The 13,985-nt window shown below is 39.5% G+C and overlaps 1 protein-coding gene across 2 annotated transcripts in view; it reads left to right on the plus strand.

The window, feature by feature from the left end:
- The window catches only part of ASH1L (ASH1 like histone lysine methyltransferase), a 65,555-nt gene that overhangs the window by 36,854 nt on the left and 14,716 nt on the right, over positions 1–13,985 (plus strand). For both annotated transcript variants that reach the window (XM_076359751.1, XM_076359753.1), the window contains exons 7-16: positions 4,940–5,034; positions 7,730–7,803; positions 9,369–9,414; positions 9,647–9,755; positions 10,120–10,326; positions 11,349–11,495; positions 12,473–12,581; positions 12,767–12,928; positions 13,139–13,233; positions 13,489–13,649. In XM_076359751.1, the coding sequence (XP_076215866.1) occupies positions 4,940–5,034; positions 7,730–7,803; positions 9,369–9,414; positions 9,647–9,755; positions 10,120–10,326; positions 11,349–11,495; positions 12,473–12,581; positions 12,767–12,928; positions 13,139–13,233; positions 13,489–13,649 (1,205 nt within the window). The remainder of the gene's footprint in view (positions 1–4,939; positions 5,035–7,729; positions 7,804–9,368; positions 9,415–9,646; positions 9,756–10,119; positions 10,327–11,348; positions 11,496–12,472; positions 12,582–12,766; positions 12,929–13,138; positions 13,234–13,488; positions 13,650–13,985) is intronic.

Consider the following 13,985-nt stretch of genomic DNA (forward strand, 5'->3'; position numbering starts at 1 on the left):
CTAGAGGAGTGCAAAGTCTAGTTCACCACAGAAATTTAATAATAATTAGTAAATTATTAATTAATCAAAATGTATATTGTTTAGGGAAATATATTTTTATATAATATATGATTTTTATCAGTAATAACAAACATGAGTCCTCATTGCAAAAGTGTAATCTATAGAATTTGCTGTGATCAACACTGAATTGCACCTTGCTCGTCGTTAGGTAACCATAGCTGGTCAAAGACTATGGTTGCACAGACAGTGTAGTTTAGCGCAGGCCTGTTGCTCTTCTGGGATGTGGTGTTTCCACGTGATAGGCACATTGCTCCTACAGTGCCTCCATTTTGCTGATGTTGGAGTTTGTGGAGCTGCAGGGTGACTCAGAGTAGGTAATTGAACATTTTAGAGGCAAACCTATTGAAAAATCAGCCAGCTGAATTAAAATGACAGTCTAAGATTGCAGTTCAGCAAATGCTTTAAGTTGGCATAAGCTAACACTGCACTAAAAGAATCAGTTTTACTTTCTCCTCACCTTTGTGGCTTATTCCTATCCCTGTGCTGTCCTTTCCTTTGTCCCATCATGATGACCAGGGCAACTGAACCAGGCTGGGATAGTGATTCAGATGAAATCCAGCCTTCCACAGTAGGTTTCCTGGTGCAGTTAACCTTGCAGTCATACCAACAGTTACGCCAGCAGAAGGGGGGAGCATCAAAGCCAGCTTATACTGACTTAAAATGTTTGTCAAACTATGGTCTCAGAGAGAAAATTGGGCTCCACGCCTCAAAAATGTAATTGTGCACTCCACAGAGAACTAATTCCAGCCAACATGGTAAGAGTGTAGGGAGAAGACGCTAGAAGCTGGAGAGGGGGAACAGAAATGGAACACCACATCAGAAAGAAAGGAAGGAGAGGGATGGAGAGAAATGGAGGTACAGGAAAGAAGACTGTGTGTCGTGGTTTAACCCCAGCTGGCAACTAAGCCCCACACAGCTGCTCGCGCACTCCTCCCTGGTGGGATGGGGGAGAGAATCAGAAGAGTGAAAGTGAGAAAATTCATGGGTTGAGATAAAGACAGTTTAATAGGGAAAGCAAAAGCCGCGTGTGCAAACAAAGCAAAACAAAACAAGGAATTCATTCACTCCTTGCCATCAGCAGGCAGGTGTTCAGCCATCTCCAGGGAAGCAGGGCTCCGTCACGCATAATGGTGACTTGGGAAGACAAACGCCATCACTCTGAACGTCCCCCCCTTCCTTCTTCTTCCCCCAGCTTTACGTGCTGAGCATGATGTCATATGGTGTGGAATATCCCTTTGGCCAGTTGGGGTCAGCTGTCCCGGCTGTGTCCCCTCCCAACCTCTTGTGCACCCCCAGCCTGCTCGCTGGTGGGGTGGGGTGAGAGGCAGAAAAGGCCTTGACTGTGTGTAAGCACAGCTCACAGTAACCAAAACATCCCTGTGTTATCAACACTGTTTTCAGCAGATATCCAAAACGTAGCCCCATACTAGCTACTATGGAGAAAATTAACTCTATTCCAGCCCAAACCAGCACACTGTGGTTCTAGTCTTTGTTCCATTCTTAATTTGCCTGAGACTTTAGACTGATGTTCTGAGACTAAGCGTGACATTCAGCCTTTGCAGAATGGTACAAAATGTTCTCATCTTCAGCAAAAAAAAATGACTTTGCCATCACTCTGTTACTGGGAGCTTGCAGAGAGAGGCCAGGTTGGTCTATTGTTGGTAAGTGGACCGTTTACAAAATGGGTATTTTAAATTTGTTCCCACAGAAACTGAACCAAACAACTTTAGGCAGTGGATTATAGAGAGGGGAGGCATTTCTTATCTACCCAGGCTTATGTATCAGTCTGTCAAGCGATCAGAAATGTACTACTCCAGCTTACTGTTGAAAGTATGCTAACCTGAAACATTAAAAGGTATCGTTTCTCTGTGATTATTGGTGAGGTCTCACCCTATTCTAACTGGCTTGCTTGAAAAGGGGAGGGAGTGATCCTGGCTTTCTGGAGAGATCTTTTGCTTTTCAACTGCAACAATCATTAGATCTGCTTATTGAGGGAAACGTCTTAAAGAGCATGGTATGAAAATGAGCAGGTACTTGTCCTTGATAGCAGCGCAGAGTCAACTGATCCTAGGAGGCTGTGAGGACAGTCGGTTTAGTCCTGGGAATTCCTGCGACCTGCGCCATCAGTAGTGAGGTGTATCTAGCTAGTAAGTATTCCAGCCTGGTTAAAAAAACGACACGAACAAAATGTGATCCGAGCAGTAGCAAAGGAAACCTGTTGTCAGTCCCACAGCCCCAAGTGAGGTGAGTCGGACAGACCAGGCAATGATACCCAGTGTCAGCCGAGAGTCTGGATTGCCAGACCAGTCTGTGGTGATGAGGCAGGCCAAGGTTAAGTGGGGAAGCCAATCTGCAGGTCAGGATCAGGTCTAGTGATGGTAACCGGGGTCAGATACAGTCCAGGATTGCCAGGCAGATCCAGTGTCAAGCCAGGAATCCGGTGCATGGCTCAGCCACCAGATCCACAGTTCCCGTGGCTGTGGCTGAGCTGGAGATGGGTGCACCCACGAGGCAGTCCAGGCAGGGACTGAATGTCCAGGGCTGAGCGTAAATGGATCTGCAGGGGCCATGGGCAGAGGGTGTGGGTGGAAGCCCCCTGTGAAGCTGGTCGGGGTCATAAAGGCGTGTTGGTGGCACTCGGAGCCCTGACGCTGAGTTTAAGCTTCTGCAAGGCTATCAGCATGCCTCAGCAAAGTGAAAGGGAGAGGCTTCTCGTAAAGATAGTAGCTAAACACAAAACCAGAACCATTATTGCCTGCCCAGAAACCCCAGCCTAAAATAGCTCATTATCTTCCTAGTGGGAATATGTGGGCATGTTAATACAGACCTTTTCTTGATAGTGTAGAGAGGCCTTTTTTAATTAATGAGGCTTTTTTTGCATGGTATTTATGTTTATAAAACTGCGTGTATTGTTTATACTTGATTATTTTAGTATATTCCCTTTTTTCATTAATAATTATGCTTTATTTTGACATCTCAGCCTTTCCCTCTGAAGTCCCTAAAGTATTGATGGCCTTTGTTCAGCTTACTGATTTCTCATAACAATTTTTTACATGCCTCTAACAATACTTCCATCGCTGTGTTTGGAAGGAAAACAGAGTAGGTGCTTTACCCAGCGTTCTTTGTGACTAGGTCTAAGACGGGTGTGTCTGCAGTGCCTGAAGAAATTAATGTTTGTGGTTTTAGATAATTGCCTTCTGCATTTCCTTTCCACACTGGTTTCCTCCTTGCAGTTTATTTGCCATAATTTATTTTTCCGTTGGCTTCCTTTACACTGAATATGTGGGCGTTAAAGGGTGCACATTTGGCTTGAATTAAGTCACCTTTCTATTGAAAGTTTTTCCTTTTTTCTCTGCCTTTGGCTTAAGGATTTGCTTGCCTCTTGGAAATGGAGGTTCACACTTTGCCTTTTCAAAATACCTTTCCTTTTCCTTTTGATAAGAACTTGCTTTCCAGGTCTTGTAAGGAGTTACTTTATGGCCTTTCTTTGCAAGTCTTAGTGATTCAGTGCAGCACAACTTGAAAGGGTAGAAGACATGAGTTGGGGCTTGGGGGTTTTTTTTAATCCTCTCTAGAATATAATTTTTGCCTGGTGGGCAAAGGTGCTGTCTGTTTGCCAAAGCAAATGAAATTAATTCCTGCCATCAGTAAACAGAGGGTCATATTATTTAAAAACCATAACCTTTATTGTTTGAGAGAATGTTACTGCTTTTTGATTAGGATAGCTATGTGTCCACCTGTGTGCATTAAGTTAAATGCAAGTGTATCATAATAACTAAAGCCTTGCCATATAACTCTATTAAAGGGAGAGTTGTTTAATGGACAGTGTACACAGCATTTAGCTCAACAGAGCCTTCGTTTCAGCAGTATGCCTTAGCTTTTATTTCACTAAAATTTGGTAATTTGTTATACTTGTGAAATAAGTACCAGAAATCCAGAAAGTATTAGAAGAGTATGTGAACCACAAATTACTGCAATCTATCAGTTCTGTTTCTAACCTTCAGTAATTATTTTCAGTTGTTGCTATCTGTAGCTCAAAATTTGTTTTTAACTTGCATTTTCCATTCACTAGTTAAACAATACCACATTTTTTATTGAGTCAGCTTTCAGTTGTATGTCCAGTTATTAAAATAAACCCCTTAAAAAAACTTCAGTAAACTTTAATAGGCTTTAGTATAATTTTAAACTTTGATATATTTAACATTTAGAAGTCTCTTCTGAATGTTACAGGGCTGCAGTACCTAAATATAACCACATCAGTTTTTTCTTTCCATACTTTGTCAGTAGCCAAAAGGAGATGTTTATAAAAGACAGGTTACTGAGCTAGGTGGTTTGACTGCTGCCTGACCCATACAACCATTCTTATTCCGTATTCCTATTTTTTCTTTCTGTAAAGGGGGTGTCCCATTGCTTTTTTGACTGATTTCTGTTCTTTTCCTGCTTTTCTTGATGAACAGCCTTCTAAAGGAGTAGCATGTGAACATTTGTTCTTAGCAAATTAGGAAAGCAGGCACCGTACATGTATAACATGTCAAATACCTAAGCAAGCAACTTCAGATATGATTTGTTGATCTGCTTTTATTTTTGTAATCTTTAGTTATTACTTTCATATCACATACTAGGAATTTAAAGTTGATGGTGTCCCATTAGGTGTTGCCTGAATAGTAGTTATGGAGAAAAATCAAATCACGAGTTTTTAAATGGATGTGATAAGTGTATTTGGCAAGCAACCTGGAAATCAGTTTTTTTGGCCATTTCTATTATTCTTTTGCCTGATATTCTAGACATTCGTGCCTTAATTAAAACAGAAAGTGTGTTTTTTGCAAATGACAGGTGTTCCTCATTCTGATTTTTTTTTTTTTGTCGCTGTCATCCACAGTCCGAAGAGCCGCCTCATACAATTAAAGAAAGAAAAGCTTGAGTACACTCCTGGAGAGCATGAGCATGGATTGTTTCCAGCCCCTATTCACGTTGGTGGGTACTTCATGTGTGTTTTAGTTGTTGGGAGACAAGTGCCGCACTTAGGTGACATGGAAGTAGTCTGTTTGGAAGTCACAATCTCTCTACCTCTCTCCCTTTTTTCTTTTTTTATTTTATCGCCTTGCCAGGTTACTCATGTCTTCCAGCATATGAACTTTGCCAAAGGTCATATTCATCTGTCTGTGTTCTTCAGTGCAAAAGTTTTCTCGAGAGGCTTTTTTTTTTTTCCTACGTGAACTTTGTTCCCATTTTTTGTTTACCATAAGAAAATGCCAGTCTAGTTTAAAACCTGCTTTAACTGCCATAATACTTTTGCTTAAATGCAGTACAGTAGTCTCCTTTTCAAACTAATATTACAGTAGAATAGCCAGAGACAATTATAACCATTTGTTAAATCTCAAAAACTAAGCATGCAATAATAAATTCCCCCATGTCCCCATGCATTTAATGATGTCTGTCTTTAAGCGTGGATAAAAGTGAGGGAGAATGAAAAACTTAGCTATTATGTAGTTTTTATTTCATCCCTGTTTTGAAGTCTTGGGTAGAACAAAAATGAGGTTTAGGGCTTCTCTTTGCCTTCTGCAGAAAGAAGCCATAACCTAAGGTTAGCACGAGCATTTAGAACTCACGGAGTTCCGGGATGCTGTTCAGAAGTCCAGACCACTGGACTGGACTGCTTGGAGGGGATGGCCATGAACTCCCAGACTAACGTTTTTGCAGCTCATGTCATTTGCCAGGACAAACCAAGATTGATTTATTTTTCAGATAATTGTTTCAGCTTTTAAAATGCTGTGATTTCTTACTTCAAGTACTGTCATGCAAAGAGAGTTCGGGAAATTCCACATTGTTCTGTAGGAATATTTGTCCCATCAAATACAAACGTTTAATTGGTTTGTCTTCTTTAACTGAACTTTTTTGCTCCATACACAACTTTGACTTTCACAGAGAGTTGATAGCAGGCGAAGACTTTGACAGATCTGTGTGAATCAGTAACTGCAAAACGGGTTTCAGAACTGAAGGTGTTAATTTAAATTCTCAAAAACGTGACCTTTCTCAATTCCTTTTTGAATTGGGTCATATAACTCTGTTGCACGACCGAACCATCTGTCGGGATGCTCAGGTTCAGTTTGCAGTGCCACGATCCTGTCCTCTTTTTCTCTTCATCAGGCCCCGACCCCACGTTTGTTCGTGCTAGCAGGCACAAACAAGCTCCTGCACTGAAGATAAAGCTGCTTCGATTACCCTCTATCGGGTAGCTGGAGAGTGGCTTAACTGCAGGGCAGAGTTACAGGGTTTAGGACTCTACCAGATGACTGCACTAGTGCCCACTTGACGAGGGCTGGAGGGACCTTCCATGCACTCCAGGCACGGTGCCAGGGCACCTGAAAGAGCCTTTTGTTTCGCCCGCTGAGGTCATAGAAGTGAAAGCAAATTCCCAGCAGATTTAGCTCTTTCCTGGAACCTGCTATGGATGAATAAAGCATTGAAAATGAAAAGTAATTTAGGAGTAAATTGTAAGGAAAACATTACAATTTTTATTTTCCAGTTGTGAGGGTATGCATGTGAATTTACATGAAACCACAGACTATTGCTGGAGGAACGTAAAGGCACTTGTTAACATTTAGAAAAGCTGGGAAAATCAAACATGGGACTGACACCTCATCCTTAGTCACTCTTCTCACTGCAATTTTGTGACACAGTATTCCAAATGATAAGAGAACATTTTAATCTTGGCTAGAACTAACTTAGTGTCAGACCTCAGGTCTTATGTTAACAAAGTATGTAATGGGTCAGTTTCCTTCTTTTGGGAAGAGGTTAGGGGTGACAGTAAATTTTAAAATAGAGATGAAATCTACAATGAAAGTAGTAACTCCTGTCTAAAATGAGTTTCACTTATTGCTGAAAATATAGATCATCTTGAAGTCTTTCCAAAACATCTAGGAATGTGTTTGCTAAGTCTGAATTAGTTCTTAAGTCTGTTTTGGTAAAGGTCGTAGAAGGGCTTGGATACTATTTTCAAAACTGACTTGGTTTCTTTGAGTACAAAATTGTGACTTACCATCTTGCATGAATTGTGCATGCAGATTTTTTTTTAGTGCATAATTTGTTCTCTGTGCTACATCTTTGTATTCCTGTGTACACAGAAGAGCTCAGGAGAAAGTGTCAACTTTGAGACTTCTACACAGAAGTTACTAGTGTTTACTGTAAGGCACAGAGTTGTATTCAGTTTCGTCAGTTATTTGCTGTTGTCCCTTTGGTAGCTCACGTTCAGTGACCCCTCCCAGGTGAACACCTGCAGGGTTCCTGGCACTGCTTTTAAGAGTTTAACTGTGACTGTTGGAGTTCAGTGGCATCCGTAACGTTCAGTCATCCAAGCAGAAGGCAGCTCCCCTCTGCCGCCTACCCCACCAGGCATCTTGTATCTAAGACGGCAGCTTTCCTCGCTGTCGATAAAGGTTTAAACCTGACTACAACAGAGTAGAATGCAAAAGAGAGCGTCGTGGAGGGCTCTTCCCTCTGCTTGCCACTAACAGACAATGTTCTGGGAGAATTCTGCTCTTCTGCCTTTTTGACTTTCAGATGTCGAGAGGCCCTGTCAGAATTTGGCGATGTGCCTAGGAGCAGCCCTTTTTCCTCTTGGGGATATGTGAATATGAGTGTGTGCAACTTACAAACCTTTTTGTTTCAGGAAAGTATCTCAGACAAAAGAGAATTGACTTCCAGCTGCCTTACGACATCCTCTGGCAGTGGAAACACAATCAGGTACAAGATAAAAAGTTACTGGTTGCCAAGATTATGATCAGAAGTCTTAGAAAGAAAATAGCAGGGTTCTTACATGAAAGCTGTGTTTATATATCCTGTATATTGATGAATATTCTTGTTGCTGCCACTGTATGAGGAAAAAAAGGATTTGCATATGTATTTAATGTGAATAATTTCCATTATTCCATCTCTTGCAAAATAGCAATCCTATGGGTTTCTGCTGAAAAAAAAGTCATTAATTTTGCTGCAGACTTTTATTTTGGTAGTGTGCCTGCTTTCTGCGATGATCTTGTTTTAGACACGCCTCAGGAGAATTCAGATGTACTGCCAACAGCACTGAGAAATTTCAGGCCTTATTTTTCTTGGATCAATCCCAGCAGAGTGGAATTTATTTTTCACTTGCAAGCTGACATTTTCATACTGAGGAAAGAAGAGAAACTGTTTAACAGTCGCATTCTTTTTAAAGAGCTTTAAATATGTGCAAACCTAAAAATAGGAATATTTTTTTCCCTGAGAAGTTTCCACCGAGTGATTTAACACAGGATTTAAGGCTGGAGGGTAAATCTGTCCCCAGCTCTACTGCAAGAAAGCGCTCCCAGACGTGTAACTTAAGCATGTAAATGAGCAAGACAAATTCCCGGGTGGTTGTGGCTCCAACTACTCTTTGTAATACCACCAAAATCTAATCTTAAAGTAATGATTGTTGTTGACATTTCAGCTGAGGACAGTTTCTTGCCATGTATTGAAGATTACTTACATCTGCCTTTCTTATCTATTCAATATTACATAAATAATAAATATGTGATCTATTTCCTCGACATTTTCTGTATCTACCTAGAATATTGAAAACCCTTACAGAGCAGTTTTATTTGTACAATGGTTTTATAGTTTGTACAGTGCCTATCTGCCATATATGTTACTGAGGGAAGGCTATTAATGCAGTAAATGTATGTGAAATATGTAATAATTTGAAATTATTCCTTAAAGCTTGTTTGAAAGGACGGAATATATATGAAGTTATGAAATGTGATCTGAGCTTCCCTTTTCCCTCCAGTCATCTCCATCTGCAGAGGAAGTTTCTCTAATTAGAAGATGAATCTGCATTTCTCTTGGCTCCTACCTGTAGTCACAGTTTTGCTAAGCACCTTAATTTTTCTTTTTCACTTTTTTAAGTGTCAGCACATGGTAATTCCACCAAAGAGGGTTTGTCCAAAGTAGATTTAAATAATTATTCTTCTTTTCAGTATTGAAAAGAACAGCATTGTTCAGAATAGTCTGTCCTCATGATATCTGTTATCCATATTGCTCTGTTCAGATAGTATGGGAAGAATAAACTATGTTAGAAGAACTGCTCAGCTAACTCATTAAGCCTAAGTTCTACTTTGTCAGGTACTTTTCTTGACCTATTTGCTAATGTAGTCTGAGCCTAAAGAAGAGAACACAGACATATTTTCTAGTAATGATTACAAAACTGTTACGTATGTACAGAACATAATTTCCCTGATTCTTTTGAATAGCAGATGCACTTATGCAATGTATTTAAATTTTCTTTCTCTTCCTTTTAGTTGTATAAAAAGCCAGATGTCCCACTTTATAAAAAAATCCGTTCTAGTAAGTAAAATCTTATTACTAAAATGTGTTAACTGTGGAATTTTCACATGACACCCCTCCTTTCTGTCATGCTCTTGGTCCTACCAAAGACACTTCCGCTTTTTTTTTCTGCTTTGTGTAGTTGGAATGAAAATACTGTACATAAATAGTTCTATTCTTTCACCTGGAAAGAATTCTTTTCCCTGTTTGGGTTTGGGTTTTTTGGTTGTTTTTGTTTTTTTTTCCTCTCCAGATGTCTATGTGGATGTCAAGCCTCTTTCTGGCTATGAGGCTACTACCTGCAATTGTAAGAAACCAGATGATGACAACGGAAAGGGCTGTGTGGAGGACTGTCTTAACAGGTTAGAAATAGGTTGACTGACTATAAGAGAATTTCAATAAATGTAATATTTCACATCAACTAATAATATTTTAAGAAAAGAGTTGTGCTGGATGCAACCCCAGTACTAAAAGTATTGTTACAGAGCATACAGCACGTATGCTCCCCCACCTCTTTCTTCAGAGGAAGATCCCATTAAAAGCTCCATTTTACTCTTTGAATAGCAGTGAGAGCCAGTCTGAATCTTTATGTGAATTATACCTTGAAAACAAGAAGCATTTTAGTTCTTCAATAATTTTTGTTTAACAGGAAATTTTTTTCCCTTGTATGATAGATCTAAAAGTATGCTATTCATCTTCCTTTAACTTCTTTGTTTTTTATTTTAGGATGATCTTTGCCGAGTGTTCACCAAACACCTGCCCTTGTGGTGAACAGTGTTGTAATCAGCGGATACAGAGGCATGAATGGGTGCAGTGCCTGGAAAGGTTCCGGGCTGAGGAGAAAGGATGGGGTATTCGTACCAAAGAACCCCTGAAAGCAGGACAGTTTATCATTGAATATCTGGGAGAAGTTGTTAGTGAGCAAGAATTCAGGTAGAAATATTTATTTGCTGCTTTAGCATGGAAGGCTCAATAAATTACTTTAGCATCTATTATCATTGCTAGGAAATCCTTAGACAGAAATGAAAGAGAGAGTGAGGGGAAAGAAGGAATGCTTTTCTGGTCACAGGCCACCGGAAGGAAGGCTTAGAATTCAGCTTTTTTGATCAACCAAGTTTTTCTCAGTCAAACAGAGAGGAATGATTAGTGTTTGGAATGCATCATCTGCCACATCTGCTCTGTAAATGCCAAATGCCACGGGTGAATGTGAATTTGATATAATTATGAGTACTGTGCAGGATTTGAACTGTGCAAGATAGAATTGAGGGGCAGAATGGGGCAGGAAAGGAAATGAGCTTTTGCAGATAGGTATGAAGAAAAAAGAACAAGTGGGAGCATTAATAACCAGTGAAAGAAAGAAATTGTAGTCTTGGTAACTACATAGCATCACAGGATAATTGAGATTGGAGGGATGTACTTGCTACTCTTAGAGCTCCATCAGAAGACAAATGCAATCTTCTCATACAGAGATAACTGCTAACACAACTGACTCTTGTTACTGTTGCTCTCTTGCTAAAAAGAGGTAGCTGTAATCCATGGATCTAATTCCAGAAATTGTGTCCAGTCCCAGATAATGAAAGGGAGAGGCTGATTGTTGTACACATGCATACATATACACACCAAAGAATGTACACTTGCATTTTCTCTTCCATACACAGGTTATCAACATGAAATGTGTACAAATAATCTGCAGAACCCAAAAGGGAGCATTCCAGAAGAGCAAATTTCTAAATTCTAATCCAAGCTCTGTCAATGGCCTTGACTTATAAAAATAGGTATAATAATGGTTTTCCTCCATCTCTAGGTGTATGGTTCTATAAAATATAAAAGATTATAATTGCTTTTTCTTCAAAACCCTCTCTCAGAATTCTTGAATGCACTATTGCTATGTTACTCCCTGCTTGCTTTGCAGCAACAAGCAGAATCACAAATAACTTTCCTGTGTTGCTTCCTAGGAACCGGATGATTGAACAGTACCATAATCACAGTGATCATTACTGCCTGAATTTAGACAGTGGAATGGTGATAGATAGTTATCGTATGGGCAATGAGGCTCGTTTTATCAACCACAGCTGTAATCCTAACTGTGAGATGCAGAAATGGTAAGAAAAATATATTCTGTTTACTGGAAGACTGGTGTACCAGTGACTAAGATATAGATAACCAGATCATCTGAGGGAATCTGATCTAAAAATAGGGAGGGGAATCAAGCTGAACAGTGTAAATAATATTTACTATCATGTTTGCATTGTATAAGAGAAGTAATGTAATGTTTTCAAGTGTTGGACATTTTGGAGACAGGATCTAAGTTTTCTGGCAAGGCAAATCCAACAGTGTTGTTTGTCACACTGTTAACGTGCTACAAATTTTGAAGCCTAGGTAATGCCGTAAAATAATCTATGTGTATATATTCTTTCCTTCTGGCAATTCAAATATTTTTTTTAAAGCAGGCAAACAGGGAAGTAGTCTGATTTCAGCACACCCTGTGTCATACCAGTACTATGTTATCAGAAGAAGTCCAGTGCCAGACTAGTAGGAAGTACTTCTGAGAAATTTATAATTAATAACTTACAGTGAAATAGCAGATGGTCGTAATAGGAATCAGCTGTGGTGGCAGTACAGCAGAGTAGCTTCTGATTGTCAGATAATTCTAGTGGATTTAAGCAATAGTAATCAGGTTTTAAATTTTAAAATCCAACACAAAAAATAAGTAACAGAATTGGAGAGACAAATAATTTTAGTGCATTTTGTGAAATGAGGTATGATGTTCAACGTAAGCTTTTGATTTAGGGTGAGGGCATGAATCTTGGCGGCTGATAAGTAGATGCCGTGATAGCCAATACAGTTTGTAGCTTCTCTGTTTGAAGCACAACTTCCTACTCTTTGTAAATACGGTATTCACATTTTTGGCTTTCAAAGTTTATTGTAAGAGATAAACAAGAGAACAGTACACATGAAGAGCAAGCATAATCCAGGGCACAGCAGAAGTGTTGCTTCCTGTCTCTAACACTTCCACTATGTGGACAAAGACAATTTTCTTTTTAATTATTGGGAATATTTTATTGTATTTTCCCTGCAGGTCTGTTAATGGTGTTTACCGGATTGGATTGTATGCACTTAAAGACATGCCTGCTGGTACTGAATTGACTTACGACTACAATTTTCATTCATTTAATGTTGAAAAACAGGTAAGGATCACAGTGAAAGACCTTGAAAAAACTCACCAAGGACAAACAGTTCTGTAAAGTTGAAGGTCGATTAACAAAACCTGTTGTGTTGTATTTGACAGAACAGGTTCTTTATAATATTGAGAGATAATCTAAATGTTTTGGGTTTTATTTAAAATAATTTTTTTTTCCTCCCCCCCCCAAAGCAACTCTGCAAATGTGGTTTTGACAAATGCAGAGGAATAATTGGGGGTAAAAGTCAGCGAATGAATGGACTTTCAAGCAAAAGCAATCAGCCTGTGAGCACCCACAGAAGGCCTGGACGGTCGAAAGAGAAAAGGAAATCAAAGCACAAACTAAAGAAGAGAGTAAGTAGTAAAGACAGCTTTTTTCATGGATAAAGGTTAATAGGAAATCAGTTTGTGCCATCAGACCAAAAAACTATGTATTTGTATATTTTAAACTTCAGAGAAGTACTACAGAGAAATATTACAGGTTCTGTCTCAGGAACTACTTTTACTGCTTTGCTAAGTTCTTGGCACAGTTTTTCCTGTCTATCAGAATGATCTGTTTTCCAGAGGGGCCACATTCCAGAGGAACCCAGTGAAAGTGTGAACGCGCCGACAAGGCTGACACCACAGCTTCAGATGAAGCCCATGTCTAACAGAGAAAGGTAAGGAATGATTTTGGTGGGTTTTTCCTCAGAAATGGAGTGTTGTGCAAATGTTGAAGTTATTTTTTTCTATAAGATTAGGGCATCATGAAATGTCTGAGTAAGCAGTTCTTAGTTCTCCTTTAACCAGCTAGGGTGGAATTCCTCTCCACTGACATCAGAAGTGTACCTCTGAATATCTGTCTTTTTCCCCACATTAAAGGATTCATTTTACAGTAAGAAGGTGCTTCTTGAATGCTTTTCTAATTTCTGTAGGAATTTTGTGCTAAAACACCATGTATTTTTGGTACGAAACTGGGAAAAGATTCGACAAAAACAAGAGGAAGTGAAGCACGTCAGTGACAATATCCATACCACATCGCTATACAGTAACCGCTGGAATGGAATCTGTCGGGATGACGGCAACATTAAATCTGGTGAGGCTGACACAAGTTCCTCAGGTTGCTACTTTGAGAACCTATATGACATGCCCGTGAAGAGTTTAAGTAAGCTCTGTGTATAAATCAGATGTAGAGTTACTACAAGATCCATATAGCTTTTGCAGTGCATACAGGGAATGCTATACAGATAACAATACCTATATATGTGTTTGTGTATGTATGCCCTTGTCTTTACACAGCGGGGTAAGACAGAAGCTCTTCCACTGTTTCAGTGTATTTTTTGCATTGTGGGATTCTGCAATTTCCTCTGAAACACTTAATGCTATTTTCTTAAGAATGAGAAGTTTGTACTGTATAAACCATTTGTCTGGT

This window comes from Aptenodytes patagonicus, chromosome 26 (assembly GCF_965638725.1).
Source record: "Aptenodytes patagonicus chromosome 26, bAptPat1.pri.cur, whole genome shotgun sequence".
Classification (NCBI taxonomy): domain Eukaryota; kingdom Metazoa; phylum Chordata; class Aves; order Sphenisciformes; family Spheniscidae; genus Aptenodytes; species Aptenodytes patagonicus.